General features: G+C 37.7%; 1 protein-coding gene across 3 annotated transcripts in view; it reads right to left on the bottom strand.

Annotated features, from left to right (window-relative positions):
• Window positions 1-18,397, bottom strand: part of CDKAL1 (CDK5 regulatory subunit associated protein 1 like 1) — a 704,387-nt gene that overhangs the window by 580,212 nt on the left and 105,778 nt on the right. For all 3 annotated transcript variants that reach the window (XM_003823187.6, XM_034961532.3, XM_034961530.3), the window contains exon 5: window positions 9,724-9,808. In XM_003823187.6, the coding sequence (XP_003823235.1) occupies window positions 9,724-9,808 (85 nt within the window). The remainder of the gene's footprint in view (window positions 1-9,723; window positions 9,809-18,397) is intronic.

The following is an 18,397-nucleotide window of genomic DNA, read 5'->3' as shown; positions in this document are numbered from 1 at the left end:
ATTCAAATAACTTGCATTATCTAACTTATTTCTCACAAAAGGCCAAATCAAAACCCCGTGATTTTTTACCTTCTAATGACAAAATTTTTTTAATTAAAAATTAATTTTGGAAGTCAGGCAAGGTGGCTCATGCCTGTAATCCCCAACACTTTGGGAGGCCAAGGCAGGAGGATCACTTGATTGAGGTCAGGAGTTCAAGACCAGCCTGAACAACATAGCAAGACCCCCTCTCTACTAAAAAAAATAATAATAATAACAGATTGGCTGGGTGTGGTGGTGTATGCCTGTAGTCCCAGCTACTCATGAGGCTGAGATGGTAGAATTGCTTTGGCCCAGGAGGATGAGGCTACAGTAAGCCGTGATCGTGCTACTGCACTCCGGCCTGAGCAACAGAACGAGACCTGGTCTCAAAAAGTAAATAAAAGTAACTTTTAGAAGTTTAGTTAAAAAAGAAAATTACTAGTGAATGTGGTTAACAAGAGAACTGGAAAGGGGTTTTTTAATTCTTTTAAACTGGATAATTACTAACTGAAAGGGTAACCACTTCTCTATTCTTATGAAGTCAGCTTTTTTGAAAGCAATTTACTTTACAAGTTCAAGTTGAAATAATATTCTGGTACCTCCCCCAACTTCAATTTATGAAGAAAAAGAACTCAAAAATAAATCTGCATAAAACAAACAATATTTTCATAATAGGAATAACAATCCAATAATTTATGTTTTGCTCAACAGAATAGCATGGAAGGTGCTTTCCTATAGTGAAAAGATGTTATACAAAGCAGATATCCTCTGTCTCAAACACACATTTTTTGTCTTTATCCAGTTCTGCCTTTATTTTCAATTGTCGTTTCAAGTAATTACATTCAGATACCTAAGCCATCCCTTCGACATTACCATTTATTTCTACAGGCAAAGGCAGTTAAAAACAAGTGACTCCTGTCTATCCACTATCAGTACGGCTAAACCACAGTGCCCATTTGGGTTAATAATGCACAAGGTCAAATAGAGGTTGACAGTCCATGATCAAAGCAAGCTGGCTATTCTTTCTGTCATTTATATAGGACACACAAGATGTGTTTATTTTCACCAGCCTCTGAATGACCTCCTGTAGGTGGCATGGAAAAGATCCCACACTTCTATAAAGCATTAACCAAAGGAGTTTTTTGATTTGATACTATCATTAAGAGCAAATTTTATTTTTTGAAACTTTTGATCTTTTTTATTTACTCAAGAACCCCCCAAGTTAAAGGCCATATTGTCTAAATCAAAATGGTCTAATGGATAAAACAAAGCCAGGGCAACTGACAAATGCTCAAGAGGAACTAGTATGCATCCAGCAGGCTGCCATCATAACACAGGGGGCTTCCTAGCGATTCTTTCTAAATTAGTAAGGGCAATAACATTTCAGATTTCTAAGGTGAAAAGGCAACCAAAAAGTCACTCTTATCTCTATTTTTGCTACTTAAAATTCTTACTCTTTTATCAGTCTGAATATCAATAATACAAACACTGTAAAACCTTGAAAAAAGTATTAAGCCCCAAAACAAACGACAAAATAATTCAGTCCATAACTGTCATGTCACAAATTCACAATTTCTGGATCTTAATCATTGAGACTGTATTAATCACATGAAAGACAGTAAATCCCTTACAGTCATCTTTCTTTATTCCTGTCAAAACAAGGTGATCTTTTGTGTGGTGGCTCAAGAGAAACAAAATGATGTGATGCATAATTTAAAACAACTATTTAACACCAAGAAGTACTGGAAGGAAAACAAAAGCAGATGATCGAGAGATGATGACACACAGGAATAAGTAGCAAAGTGAAGTAATCATGGGTAAAGAGTCCAGGTTAGAAAAAGACAGGTCCCACCCCACTGCTGTAAATCTTTACATTTGGGTATAAAGGATTGGGTGCAACAGAAGGAGAAGCAACATCTTATCAGGCTCTCTTTGAATCTAAGCTTTACCTCACTCTCATGGAAAACCAAAATGCATGCAAGAGAGGACAGCAAAGGGAAAGGATGGTGCTGGAGGATGAGAAAAGGCACATGTGTAGCACGACTTAACATTTAACAATGTTACACTACTCATCTTTGCTGTTTTGTGTTAGGCAATGGTGACAACTGGGAAAATATCTGAATAAAGCAAAATGCTTGAGAAGAGTAATCCATCACTGAAAGATTTCATATGTATAAATGTCACCTCAATCTGATATTTTCCCAATGTTAACTGTTATTGTACCTTTTACAGGATTGTATTTATTCTGGAAAGAAATCAAATGTTAGTTTAAGTGTTATCTTAATAAGAATTAGTTGTGATGATCAAAAGTCTTCAAGGCCATTAAAAATACTTAATCATATATAATATCTTTTTAAATTTTCTTTCAATCAAGCAGAATAGTACATTAAAGGAACCTGTGCTTGCTACCACTAGCTTTGTAGTGTTTAAATGGCAAACTTTTCTTGTGTCATTTCTACTTAATCATTCAAACAGCATTTCATTACTTTGAACCATATTTACAACACATATATAACAAAACCCATTGACACAAGTTATATTTGAGTTTTTAAACTTTTAGAAATACTCTAGAACTATGTCCATTAATTACATCATAAAGTTGATAATCACAGAAACTATATTCTCTAGGTTCAGTACATAGGGGGTATCAGTAGCACTAAAGTATCTTTGTATCTTGTTTACCTTTCTATAGAGAAAAATACATAATTTGGGACAATCACAGGCTTCTCATTAAAAAAAAAAAGCATTCTCTGAAAATGAACAGCATCTGGTGAATACCATTCTCTGCCTTAGTTTAATTCGTCCTTCTTCTGCTCCTAAACGTGACCCTAACTCCCCTCTTCCATCCTCCCTTCCCTTGCCTCTTGCCATCGCTCAGGTAAGAACTCCTCTGTTCCTTCCACCATTTTCAATTAAGGATGACATCACATTCAACTATCAACTCTATGCAAACAATATTAAATTTGTGTTTCTAGTGTTGACCTCTTTGATATCTGCCTCAATTCTGCAACCACTTACTTGACATCTTTATCTAGGAAGCACAGTAATAAAATGGTTAAATGCACAGACTCTAGTCAGACTGCCTCAGTTAAAATCCCACCTCTACCATTTATGAACTGAACAGCCTTAGAGACCTTCATCTGTAAAACAGATGCTGCTTCACCTATAAAACAGGAATACAAATGGAATCTACAACTCATTGATAGGCTGCAAGAATTAAGCTAGATAATATCTAATTCATCTAAAGCACTTAGAACACTGCCTGTCACATAGAAGACACTCAATAAAGCTCAAGTATATTCATTATCTTATTAAAATATTTATCTGTAACTTCAAATACAGCACATTCAAAACCAAAACATGTCATCTCTTAATAACTCCCTTCCTAGAATTCCTCACTTCATTCTAGCCAGAGACCTTAGAGTCATCTTGGACAACGTGGAATGTGTAAAGCAGCGGTCCCCCCAACATTTTTGGCACCAAGAACCGGCTTCATGGAAGATAATTTTTCCACAGACCGGGGGTGGGAGGTATGGTGTTGGGGTGAAACTGTTCCACCTCAGGTCACCAAGCATTAGTTTAGATTCTTATAAGGAGCGCACAACCTAGATCCCTCACATGTACAGTTCACAATAGGATTTGTGCTCCTGTAAGAATCTAATGCTGCTGCTGATCTAATAGCAGGCAGACCTCAGGCAGTAATGCTTGCTCGCCTACCACTCACTTCCTGCTGTGCAGCCAGTTCCTAACAGGCCACAGACAAGTACAGGTCTACAGCCCAGGGGTTGGAGACCCCTGATGTAAAGAATTCTTCCATCTCAAGTCAATGTATTCCTTCCAATTCTGAACACCTCCACTTTAGATGAGATCCTCTGTACCTGGACTACAACCACTCTGTCCTCCCTGGACTCCTGATCTATACTCTTCCTTACACACAACCATCCTTCACATTGCTACGACAACTAAGTCCCTGACCAAGGCAGTAAAAACAGAAAACAAAAAATTTTTAAAGTTTACTATTTACAGTAGTATAAAAATATAAAGTACATACTGTGCAGGCAAAAGAAGAAAGAATAAGTTCATTTTCTTAACGCACTGGAATAATTCAATATCTACACTGGGAGAAAAAAGTCTAAAAGATGCACAAGAGCTATAGAAAGAAAAGAATCAATCCTTAAAAAGTCAGGATAGAAGAGTTGGATAACTCAAAATTGTGAAGATTCAATTCTCCCCAAAATCATCTAAAAATTAAACGTAATCACAAACACACAACAGTATTCCTTGTTCAACTTAAAAACAGATACACTCTTAAAGAAGAACAAAAAGGTACTAGCACTATCAAATAGGTAGCCTTAATGTAACTCTGTACTACTTATGACTATGTAGAACAAGAACCAGAATAAAGAAATAGATCAAAGGAATGAAATAGAGGACCCAGAACAGATTCAAACATCTATGGACACTCAACATATGAGAGGGTGGGCAATGCACAGATAAAAGAAGAAAGAATAGAACTTAAATAAATAAATGATACTGAAACAATTGGTTATCTACAGAGAAAGACATAAAATTGGACCCCTTCTGATACCATAATAAAAAATAATAACAGTCAACTCTAGATGAATTATAGACCTAAATGTAAAAGGTAAAACCATGAAACTTTTAGAAGAAAATATAGGAAAATATCTTAATAGCTTCAGAGTAAGAAAAGACTTCTTAAACAATAAGAACACAGACCAAAAAGAATGGATTAATAAACTTTAAACCAGAATTTATCTTCATCAAAAGATACCACAAAAGAAAATGAAAAGATAAGCCACAGTTGGGAGAAGATATTTGCAACGTGTATAATATCTAAGGATTAGGATATGTAAGACACATAATATATGGCCACAAATAAATGATTAAAATGAAAAAAAAAAAACCAGAAAAATAGACAAATGACCTGAGAAGCCATTTTACCAAAAAAGTAAAATCCAAATAGCCAATAGATCTATTTTAAAAAGCCCAAACTCATTAATGATCACAGAAATGCAACAAAGGCCAGGCACAGTGGCTCACGCCTGTAATCCCAGTACTTTGGGAGGCCGAGGCAGGTGGATCACTTGAAGTCAGAAGTTCAAGACCAGCCTGGCCAACACGGTGAAACCGCATCTCTACTAAAAATATAAAAAATTGACTAGGCGCAGTGGCTCACGTCTGTAATCCCAGCACTTTGGGAGGCCGAGGCAGGCGGATCACGAGGTCAGGAGATTGAGATCATCCTGGCCAACATGGTGAAACTCCATCTCTACTAAAAACAAAAATTAGCTGGGTGTGGTGGTGCACGCCTGTAATCCCACCTACTCGAGAGGCTGAGGCAGGAGAATCACTTGAACCCGGGAGTTGGAGGTTGTAGTGAGACAAGATCGCCCCACTGCACTCCAGGCTGGTGACAGAGTGAGACTCCCTCTCAAAAAAAAAAAAAAAAATTAGCCGGGTGTGGTGGCGCCCGCCTGTGATCCCAGGTACCCGGGAGGCTGAGGCAGGAGAATCCTTTGAACACGAGAGGCAGAGGTTGCAGTGAGCCGAGATCCTGCCACTGCACTTCAGCCTGGGCGACAGGGTGAGAGCCTGTCTCAAGAAAAGAAAAAAAGGAAATGTAAATTAAAACCAAAACAAAATACCATCATCACCAACAGACTTGCAAAAACTTAAGTCTGGCCATATCAAGTGCTGACAAAAATGGAAAACAACAAATGCACACATCCATTACTAGTGAGAATGCACACTACTACATCCATTCGTGAAAAGAAACTGGCGTTACCTAATAAAGTTTGAATGTACACAGATATGTTACCCAGTAACTCAACTCCCAGGTTCATATTCTAGAATAATTCTTACACATGTGCAACGGAAAACATGTTTAAAATATTCATAGCAGGAATGTCCATGAAAGCAAAACACTGGGAAAAATTCAAAACTCTATTAATAATAAAATGAATAAATTGTAGCAAATTCTATGAATTTACACCCATTAACATGAATAAATCTCAAAGCGTAATGCTGAGAAAAAGATATAAATCTCAGAAGAACACAAACAGTATAAGTTCAACAGATAAAGTTCAAAATACAGCTAAACAAGACAACACACTGTTTAAAGACATACTTAATAGATGATACATTAACTAATAAAAGTAAGGAAATGACTCACAAAAGTCAAGATAAAGGTTACTTCTTGGGAGTTATGATTGAAAACACGGCAGTTTCTACGGTCTTGACAATGTTATACTTCTTAAACTGGGTGGCAGATGTTTAAGTGTTTATTATTATTTAAACTGTATGTGTTTTATAAACGCTAATGTATGTTTAATATATTTCACAATAAAACCAATAAAGGGGAAAAAGAATGAGTATAAGAATGAAATTAAGAAGAGAAGAATTTTATTTAAAAGTCTGGCTGGGAAGGCAAGAAAAAATGTAGGACAATAGCTAACAGGGGCACAGGGGGCCAATTAGACCCAGGTATGTTTAAATACAAATGAAAACGTTCCAGGGGAGTTGGAGAGGTTGGAAATATGGAATGAGGAAATAATTTCTAGAAGAAGGTTTCTAAGAAGATCCATGGAGATAAGATTCAGAGAAAATGTGAAAAAAGGATACTTCTTCCACGTTAACTTGAGGGAACAAAGAAAGAAGCAAGGACTTAATATGCCCACCTCCCTTCAACAAAGTGCAATTCCGTTGAAAGCCAGGTACTGTAGCACTTAGAACAGTGCTAATGGGCAGGGAAAAGAGGCAAGGACTGTGTCAGGCAACTTCACAAAGTATGCATTGATTCTCCGAGAAGAACACATAGTTAACACTTAACAAATACTCAAAAATCACCTATTAGCTAACTTCACAAATACTGAAATTACTTATTAGAAAAGTTCCCATTAAAGTATTACTCTTAAGGAGATAGACACACAAAAAACCCTTCAAAAAGCCATCCTCCTGAAACTACTCCAAACAACTGAAAACAAGGGATTTCTTTCTAACTCATTTTATGAGGCCAGCATCATCCTGATACCAAAACCTGGCAGAGATACAACAAAAAAAGAAAACTTCAGGTCAGTATCCATGATGAACATCAATGCAAAAATCCTCAATAAAATACTGGGCAAACTGAATCCAGCAGCACATCAAAAAGCTTATCCACCATGATCAAGTGGGCTTCATCCCTGGATGCAAGGCTGGTTCAACATACACAAATCAATAAACATAATTCATCACATAAACAGAACTAAAGACAAAAACCACATGATTTTCTCAATACAGAAAAGGTCTTCAATAAAATTCAACATCCCTTCATGTTAAAAACTCTCAATAAACTAAGTATTGATGGAACAGACCTCAAAATAATAAGGGCCATTTATGACAAACCCACAGCCCATATCATACTGAATGAGCAAAAGCTGGAAGCATTCCCTTTGAAAACGGGCACAAGACAAGGATGCCCTCTCTCACCACTCCTATTCAACACAGCACTGGAAGTTCTGGCCAGGGCAATCAGGCAAGAGAAAAAAATAAAGCGTATTCAAATAGAAAGAGAGGAAGTCAAACTGTCTCTGTTTGCAGATGACATGATCCTATTCCTAGAAAACCCCATCGTCTCAGCCCAAAAACTTCCTAATAAGCAACTTCAGTAAACTCTCAGGATATAAAATCAATGTGCAAAAATCACAAGCATTCCTATACAGCAACAATAGACAAACTGAGAGCCAAATCATGAATGAACTCCCATTTACAATTGCCACAAAAAGAATAAAACACCTAGGAAAACAGCTAACAAGGGAAGTGAAGGACCTCTTCGAGGAGAACTACAAACCACTGCCCAAGGAAATAAGAGAGGAAACAAACAAATGGTAAAACATTTCATGCTCATGGATAGGAAGAATCAATATCATGAAAATGGCCATACTGCCCAAAGTAATTTGTAGATTCAATACTATTCCCATTAAACTACCATTGACATTCTTCATAGAATTAGAAAAAAAAACTTTAAAATTAATATGAAACCAAAAAAGAGCCCATATAGCCAAGACAATCCTAAGAAAAAAGAATAAAACTAGAGGCATCGCGCTACCCAACTTCAAACTATACTACAAGGCTACAGTAACCAAAACTTCATAGGACTGGTGTAAAAACAGATACATAGACCAAGGAAACAGAATAGAGAACTCAGAAATAAGACCGCGCATCTACAACCATCTGATCTTCAACAAACCTGACAAAAACAAGCAATGGGGAGAGGATTCCCTACTTGATAAATGGTGCTGGGAAAACTGGCTAGCCTTGTGCAGAAAATTGAAACTGGACCCCTTCCTTATACCTTATACAAAAATTAACTCAAGATGGATTAAAGACTTAAATGTAAAGCCCAAAACTTCAAAAACCCAAGAAGAAAACCTAGGCAATACCATTCAGGACATAGGCACAGGCAAAGATTTCATGATGAAAACATCAAAAGCAATTTCGACAAAAGCAAAAATTGACAAATGGAATCTAATTAAAGAGCTTCTGCACAGCAAAAGAAACTATCATCAGAGTGAACAGACAACCTATAGAATGGGAGAAAATTTTTGCAATCTATCCACATAACAAAGGTCTGATATCCAGAATCTATAAGGAATGTAAACAGATATATAGGATAAAAAAACAAACAACCCCATTAAAAAGTGGGCAAAGCACATGGACACTTCTCAAAAGACATTTATGCAGCAAAAAAACATACGAAAAAAAGTTCAACATCTCTGATCATTAGAGAAATGCAAGCCAAAACCACAATGAGGTACCATCTCACGCCAGTCAGAATGGCGATTATTAAAAGTCAACAAACAACAGATGCTGGCGAGGCTGTGGATAAATAGGAACACTTTTACACTGTTGGTGGGAATGTAAATTAATTAAACCATTGTGGAAGACAGTGTGGCGATTTCTCAAAGACCTAGAACCAGAAACGCCATTTGATCCAGCAATGCCATTACTGGGTATATCCCCGAAGGAACATAAATCATTCTATTAAAAAGATACATGCACGCATATGTTCATTGCAGCACTATTCACAATAGCAAAGACATGGAATCAACCCAAATTCCTATCAATGACAGACTAAAGAAATTGTGGTGCATATACACCATGGAATACTATGCAGCCATAAAAAGAAATGAGATCACATCCTTTGCAAGGACACAGATGGAGCTGGAAGCCGTCATCCGCACCAAACTAATACAGGAACAGAAAACCAAACACTGCATGTTCTCACTTACAAGTGGGAGCTGAACAATGAGAACACATGGACACAGGGAGGGGAACAACATACAGTTGGGCCTGTTAGGGGGCGGGGGAAGGGAGAGCATCAGGATAGATAGCTAATGCATATAGGGCTTAATACCTAGGTGATGGGTTGATAGGTGCAGCAAACCATCATGGCACATGTTTGCCTATGTAACAAACTTGCACATCCTGTACATGTACCCCAGAACTTAAATTAAATTTAATTTAAAAATAAAAAATAAAAAAGCATCATTCTGTATCAAAGTCAAAATAGTATAATCTTAAAAGTCCAACTCATACTTTTTTAATATAAACTATCTATATTGACATTTTTAAAAAGCTAATCTTTTGGTATCAATTCTTACTTTGATTATACAAAATAGGAAAAAATCAATTTCTACTTACTTAATTGAGTTTCTAAAGTGGTCTTCAGCTGGGTTTTTTACAGTGCAACTGTTCAGGAGCCATAAATCTGCATCGGATGCATTTTCTATTAAAAAAATGAACACAAAAAAGAAGTAAGTAGCACACTTAATCATTCAAAAATATCCAGTGGCACTGGGATTGCTGTGGTAGGGGAGAGAAAAACAGTGGAGTAAAATGAACAGGCAATTACAACACAGTAGAAAATTGCTAGAACATGGAAATATTTGTGAACAATAAATATAAAAATGTGTAATCTATGCTATATCTTTTCACTTAAAATGTAATGATAAGCATTCTCTTCCTTTATTTTCAATGCTTGACAGTACTATCTAATAATTTCCACAAACTAAAGTGAAACTTGCCCTAATCTTACCTCTGAGTATCAAATCAATTTCACCTTTGTGGATTATGTGTTAAGCTTTTTCAGGCACAGAGTGTACACTGAATATTCTTCAGCTTGAGAAATTCTTAAAAACATAACTTGTCTGCCTTAAAAATTAATGATTTACCTCAAAGTGGGCCTTTTATTCCTATCACCATTTTGATTAAATATTGTTATATACTATAATAAACTCACTGGCAATGCAACAAATAATCCAAACCCATCATATTTATTATATGAATTTTTAATACCTAAAGTTGCTACTATTCCACCTGCCTCTTGCATACTTCAGTTGCCTGAAAGGATCTTATATATTAAAATAGGATTACCATAAAGAAAGGAAAACCAAAATTGAAAACTGCAGCACCTTCAACAGTATCTGTATAAGAACAGAAGCTAAGCTCAAATGACATGAACTAAGAGAACATACAGATGTCTATGTGTAGATTCTCCACTTAGGAAGGAAGATTCAAATAAGAGCACTAGGTGGGAGGACTGGTAAGCACATCAGAGTTTCTGGTAACTTGGCACACACGCCAAAAAATTCTACCAGGCGCTGTGGCTCACTCCCGTAATCCCAGCACTTTGGGAGGCTGTGGAGGGTGGATCATGAGGTCCGTAGTTCAAGACCAGCTGGGACAAGATGGTGAAACCCCGTCTCTACTAAAAATACAAAAATTAGCCGGGTGTGGTGGCGGGCATGCCTGTACTCTCAGCTATTCAGGAGGCTGAGGCAGAGAATTGCTTGAACCCGGGAGGCAGAGGTTGCAGTGAGCCGAGATCATTATGCCACTGCATTCCAGCCTGCGCGACGGAGCAAGACTCCACCTAAAAAAAAAAAAAAAAAAAAAAAATCCCCCAGTATTTTATTATAAACATGGCAAAAAATATATATATATTTTTTGAGACAGAGTCTCGCTCTGTCACCCAGGCTGGAGTGCAGTGGCATGATCTCCGCTCACTGCAACCTCCGTCTCCTGGGTTCACGACATTCTCCTGCCTCAGCCTCCCGAGTAGCTGGGATTACAGGCGCCCACCACCATGCCCAGCTAAAAAAAAAAAATGTTGAAACAATGAAAAGCATGGAAACTACTTACACTATTTATCAGCTGAATACTACGATCCTTGCTAACCTGACTCATTTCTTGCATTCATTTCCTCTACCCCCAGACCATAGTCTAATTTGCCACCCAGCAGCCAGAGTGCCTTATATAAAACATAAATCAATTATGTCACTTCCCTACTCAACTCAGAAAAGATTATTCACCTACCTCCTGTTAGTATCCTCCAAATTATTCCCAATGCCACCTGAGTGATATTCCTCTACTATCAATCTGATCCTAGTACTCTTTCTTCTCTGAATTCCTATAACAGACTGTGTGTAGACAATTCTTGTACACTGAAAATCATTCATTTTTTGGCCTGTCTTTACTACTGTTTAAGAGATACTGAATACATTTTTATCTGCTGCTCCTTGAACGTTCAAATCCCAACAGAGTGATGGGCACAGAGTAGACATTCAAATTGTCATAGAACACTAAACAATATGCAAGTAGGTAAAGGGTGAGGGGAGGATGACAGAGGGGCAATGTGTGGGACCACATGCATATGGCGCTTCTCCAATCCCCTAAAGCTTGGAAGGCCATAGTGATCGTTAGAAATGAGCTTCAAGAAACAAGCTTCACTGTTGTATTTAACAAAGATTTAGGACTGAGACTCACACCTTACTCGTAACTATATCCCCAGCACTTATTACAGGGCCTGCTACATGGGAGATACTCCTTAAATATTTGCTGAATGAATGTTGAATTTCAAATGACAAAGCAATACTATGAGAACCATATTATGCAGACAAGAAAATGTCACAGATGTCTGCTAGCTAATGATAAAAAAAACTAGCAATTGTTAGTTTATTTCAAAACAAATAAATAAGGGCCAGGTGCAGGTGCTCACGCCTGTAATCCCGGCACTTTGGGAGGCCGAGGCGGGTGGATCACCTGAGGTTAGGAGTTCGAGACCAGCCTGGCCAACATGATGAAACCCCATCTCTACTAATAATACAAAAAATTAGCCGGGCGTGGGGGCGGGCACCTGTAATCCCAGCTACTCAGGAGGCTGAGGCAGAAGAACTGCTTGAACTCAGGAGATGGAGGTTGCAGTAAGCCGAGATCGTGCCACTGTACTCCAGCCTGGGCAACAAGAGCAAAACTCTGTCTCAAAATAAATAAATAATCCTAATGACAGAACTATCTGTATCAGATGCCAGCTTTATATCCTGGCACATTCTTCTACCCAGTCATTTTCAAGTCACTAGATAACTCTTACCATAGGACCTCTCAAGGAGAAGTATGGCAATGAATAAATAATGCAAATTATTGTACTTTGGAATTTTGCCAACGTTGGTTTCAAAATAAAGGGAAAACATGTGTTGCATAATGACATTTCAGTCAACGATGGACCACATATATGACAGTTGATACACAAGAGTATAATGGAGCTTAAAAATTCCTATCACTTAGTATTTACTATAGAATACTTTTCATCACTATTTTAATGTACTCCTTCTACTTATTTACAAAAAAAAAAAAAAAGAAGAAGAAAGAAAAAAGTTGGCCAGGTGCAGTGGCTCACACCTGTAATCCCAGCACTTTGGGAGGCCGAGGTGGCTGGATCACGAGGTCAGCAGTTCAAGAACAGCCTGACCAAGATGGTGAAACCCCATTTCTACTAAAAATACAAAAATTAGCCGGGTGCAGTAGCAGGCGCCTGTAATCCCAGCTACTCGGGAGGCTGAGGCAGAAGAATTGCTTGAACCTGGGGGACAGAGGTTGCAGTGAGCTGAGATTGCACCACTGCACTCCAGCCTGGGTGACAGAGTGAGACTCTGTCTCACAAAAAAAAAAAAAAAAAAAAAAATTTAACCGTAAAATAACCTCAGGAAGGTCCTCCAGGAGGCAGGTATTCCAGAAGAAGGTAAGGCATTGTTAACATAGGAGATGACAGCTGCATGCATGTTATTGCCCCTGAAGATCTTCCAGTGGGACAAGATGTGTTGCTGGAAGACAGTAATATTGATGATCCTGCCCTTTGTAGGCCTAGGCTCATGTGTATGTTTCTGTCTTAGCTTTTAACAAACACATTTAAAAAGTAAAAATAAATAAAATTTTAAAAATAAAATAAAATAAAATAATTTATTTATTTTTATTTATTTATTTATTTATTTGAGACAGAGTCTCACTCTGTCACCAGGCTAGAGTACAGTGGCGCAATCTCGGCTCACTGCAACCTCCGCCTCCCGGGCCCAAGTGATTCTCCTGCCTCAGCCGCCCGAGTAGCTGGGACTACAGGCACCTGCCATCACACCTGGCTAACTTTTTGTATTTTTAATACAGACGGGGTTTCATCATGTTGGCCAGGATGGTCTCAATCTCTTGACCTCGTGATCTACCTACCTCGGCCTCCCAAACTGCTAGCATTACAGGTGTGAGCCACCGTGCATGGCCATAAGTAAATAAAATTTAATTTTAAACACTTAAACAATAAGGAAATATTTTTCTCCAGCTGTACAATATACTTGTGTTTTAAGTGTTATTACAAGAGTGTGAAAACGTTTTCAAAAATTAAAAGGTTCATAAAGTAAAAATATTATAGTAAGCTAAGGTTAATTTATTATTATGAAAGAAAAATATTTTGTATAAATTTAGTGTAGCCTAAGTGTACAGTGTTTATAAAGTCTACAGTAGGGTGCAGGGTATGTCCCAGGCCTTCACATTCACTCACCACCCACTCACTGACTCACCCAGAGCAACTTCCAGTCCTGCAAGCTCCATTCATAGTAAGTGTCTTAGACAGGTGCACCATTTTAAATTTTTCATACCATATTTTTACTGTACCTTTTCTATGTTTAGATGCTCTGCAGTGCCTATGGTATTCAATACAGCAATATGCTGTACAGGTGTGTAGCCTGGGAGCAATAGGCTATACCATATAATGGCCTAGATATGTCATAGGCTGTACAATCTAGGTTTGTGTGGGTACACTTGATGATGTTCCCATGATAACAAAATAGCCTGACACATTTCTCAGAACAAATTCCTGTGCTTAAGCAACACATGACTGTACTATACTTGATGCAGTAACCTCAATCAATAGGAATTCTGTGAATATGTCAAAATGCCAAAAAATTACATAATCTTTTAGGAAACCCCCCACCCAACAAATATTCCTTTCCCACTGAACATAGGAGATTCTTTTTTTTTGTTGTGTTTTTGTTTTTGTTTTGAGACGGAGTCTCACTCTGTTGCCCAGGCTAGAGTGCAGTGGCGCGATCTCGGCTCACTGCAAGCTCTGCCTCCCGGGTTCACGCTATTCTCCTGCCTCAGCCTCCTGAGTAGCTGGGACTACAGGCACCTGCCATCACACCCGGCTAATTTTTTTGTGTATTTTTAGTAGAGACAGGGTTTCATCGTGTTAGCCAGGATGGTCTCAATCTCCTGACCTCATGATCCGCCCACCTCAGCCTTCCAAAGTGCTGGGATTAAAGGCGTGAGCCACCACGCCTGGCCAGGAGATTCTTAATTATTTCTGAACTCTATCAGTTTTGTATTAGGTCATCTTATTTAATATTATCAAAAGATAGTTCCTCTTAGAGGCATAAATCAGTCAATCAACAAACAATAGGCAATCAGGATTCACTATGTGCCAGGCTGTACCCTGGGTACTGGGGATACGGCTGTGAATAGAATCTCTACCCTCAGGGAGTTTACAGTCTTAAAGAGCCTATCTGATTTTAAAAAATTAAAAATAAATTTAAAAAAAAAAAAAGCAGGCCAGACACGGTGGCTTGTGCCTGTAATTCCAGCACTCTAGGAGGCAGAGGCGGGCAAATTACTTGAGGTCAGGAGTTCAAGACCAGCCTGACCAACGTGGCAAAATCCTGTCTCTTTGTATTTTGTAAAAATACAAAAATTAGCCAGGCATGGTGGCGCATGCCTATAGTCCCAGCTACTCAGGAGGCTGAGGCAGGAAATTCGCTTGATCCTAGGAGGCAGAGGTTGCAGTGAACTGTGATTGCACCACTGCACTCCAGCCTGGGCGACACAGCAAGATTCTGTCTCAAAAAAAGAAGGGAAAAAAAGAGGGAATAATTAATTATGTCAAATGCTAAGAATTCAAGACAGATATCTGTATAAATGTTAATATTGTTAACAAAAAGATAATACCCTATACTTTTCCTTTCTCACTTTAGAGTATTTGCTAGCTCTGAGCCAACCCACAATCACCCAGCAGAGGCCTTATTTATGAAATAACACAGAAAACAAACTCACTAAAAATGAAAAGTGAGAAGGAAAACTGTCTATGGCTATTTGCCAATAAATAATGGTGATTCCACGTGGCTTACCCCCTTATGCACACATTGTTGGGCTTCTAAGATGCCACCAACTACGAGAAACACCATCAACTTTGCAAAAACTCTTCCAGAGGGGTAGAAGTTAAATGCAAGTTCTTATCAATTTTAAGATACATCCCAATTTCATACATTAATTTGGATAAGTGGAGGTGGAATAAATAATAAAATAAATGTACAAACACACTACCGCTTTTAGATGATCTGGTTATCAGAGCAAATACCTGCTAAGAGGTTAACACCTTCTGATCTTGCCTTAGAACATTCATGCCAGGTCCTCCAGTGCCTTAGAAGGAGAAGCAATATTAGAGAAGGGCACTGAAGGAAAGAAGGGCCAGGCAGATGGACAAGAGTGGACCAGGGAAGGGAAAGGTAGGAAGAAGGCACCAACTTAGAGAGTGCCCAAGAAAGAACTCCACCTACTTCAAGATTTGAGCGTTAGAACCCCTTAGAGTGCTCGTAACCTCTGATATGCAGCTGAAAACCATCTGCACGTAAGCCAAATATTGCCAATGCCAAAGTTGGGATATCAGATCTATTTTGGAGAGCTGCAAACTTCAGGCTAGCCAGATGGAATCTAGATTTCAATATCTTATTATTTACAGCCTGTTGTTGTTGTTGTTGTTGTTTGAGACAAAGTCTCACTGTGTCGCCCAGGCTGGAGGGCAGTGGCATACAGTCTTTATTACAAACAGTACTGCAATGAGTAGCAATGTACACATGTCATTTTTATGTTTCCCAGATTACTTTTGGAATCGAGTCCAAAAAGGTGGGAATGTGGGGTCAGAGGATAAATTCTCATGAAATTCCATTACATACTGTAAAATTCTTCTCCACAAAGGTGTGCCACTTTGCACTCCCATGAGCAGGGCCTGTGAGTGCCCTTTACCTGCAGCCTTGACCCTGGAGTCTGCTATGAAAACTTTGGACTTCCGCCAATCTGGTGAAAAACAACACTGAGGGTGTAACACGAATTTTTCTTATTATGAGTGAGCTGGGCACCTTTTCACGCATAAGGGCCCCTCGCAGTGTTGTTTTTTTTTTTTTTCTGTTTTTCATCTTTTCATCTGTACCTATTTTTTCCCATTTTTCTATCAGGCTAATAGTTATTTTCATCTCAAATTTTAATTTACTCATACACATACGCCACATAGGATATCAATCCTATCTATATCTATGATAGAAGTCACAATATTTTTTCCAGTTTGTCATTTTACTTTTTTATAGTTTCTTCATACTTTTTTATTTCTAAAATAGCAAATGTGTCACTCTTTTCTGTTATTGCTGATGGATTTTGAGTCATTATTAGAACATTTCCTCTATTCCCAAATTACTAAGTAATTCACCCATGTTTTCTTCTAATTCACATATGGTTTTGCATTTATATCTCGGATCTATTAGGAATTTATCCTGATATACATTGATCTCGCAAAATTTTAAAATGCAAAACAAAATGAGATCCTATATTCTCATATCAAAATAGAAAATATTAAGTGCGATACTATCCAGTGCAAGCAAAAGAATGGGAAAACTGGCAACCTCTCCCTCTGCTGATGGCAGGCTACGCTGATGAAACGCTTTGGAAGGCAAAATAGAAAAAACTAGCAAATATATATGCATGTCAGAATTTCTCCTACATGTGCTTGTAGGATACTTACATCACATACCCATACACATGTGTACACACACACACGCACACACACAAACATATATAAATAAGTAATTCTCATTGAAGATTATTGACAAGGCAAAAAACATAAAAAGCCTACATATCCACTATAAGGACACTGGTTAAATAAATTATGGGACTGCAGCTGAAATATCATGCCTGTTTAGAAAGCAACATAAATCTCTAAGTGCCAATTTGTAACAATCTCTATGATATTATTAGAAGAAACAAAGCAAGGTGTAGAAGAATATGTCTAGTATCTACTTTGTGTTTTACAAAGGAAAAAGAAAAAAGGGAAATTCTGTTCTAAGCAAAGAAAATGGATAGAAGTATACATGAAAAACTGGTTTGCCCTTGAAAGCAAGATAAAGGTTCAGTGGGCTCCAATATTGTATTCATGTGCATCTTTTATATTCTTTCTCTTTTTTTTTAAACTTGCATGAATACTACTTTTATAATTTTTTAATGCTTAATCCTGAGAAGGGACACATGAATATTTAATTTATATCTATCTGTACTGTTTGAATTGTTAAAAGCATGCATTGCCCTTTTTTCCCTTAAAAAACTTATCAACGCTTTTTAAATGTTTTTAAGTTTCCCTTTCCATACAGCTTGGAATCAATAGCTTCCTTTTATTTTAAGGTGAGAACATAAACTATTTTCCTGCTGTGATCCATCAGAAAAACAGTGACCTGATATACATTTTCCAAGGGACTTTTCCCTTGCCTGCTAAAAGCTTTTGGACTCACTGAACCAAGAAAATAATAGTCACCAACAAGAGAAATAAACTATTGTTGTAATCGAAACACTTTACTTTCCAAACTATTTCTTTATATACAGAAAAATTATTTTTAAATCCAGGGTAATAAAAATCTGATTAGTAATAACGATAATAGCTAACATTATTGAGTACCTATTATATATCCAGCAATAAACTTGGCCTGTCACATTCATTTTTTCATGTAATCCTCCCATGTTGACCTTCATTTTTATTCCAATTTTATAGAGGAGGAACCTAAGGTCTAGAAAAGAAAAGTAACTTGCCTAGAATCACACGGTGAGAGGGTTGGCAGGGATTACAAACCCAGACAAACTGACTCCAGAGACTGTGAATTTAAGGAAATTATAATGGCTCATTAGTGGCTCTTTGCCTATTGATCAAAAAACAATGTAGACAATATCTAAAAACTAAAAT

Source organism: Pan paniscus, chromosome 5 (assembly GCF_029289425.2).
Source record: "Pan paniscus chromosome 5, NHGRI_mPanPan1-v2.0_pri, whole genome shotgun sequence".
NCBI classification, from domain to species: Eukaryota; Metazoa; Chordata; class Mammalia; order Primates; family Hominidae; genus Pan; species Pan paniscus.
Note: the sequence above shows the minus strand (reverse complement) of the source record. Positions and strands in the feature narration are given on the sequence as shown.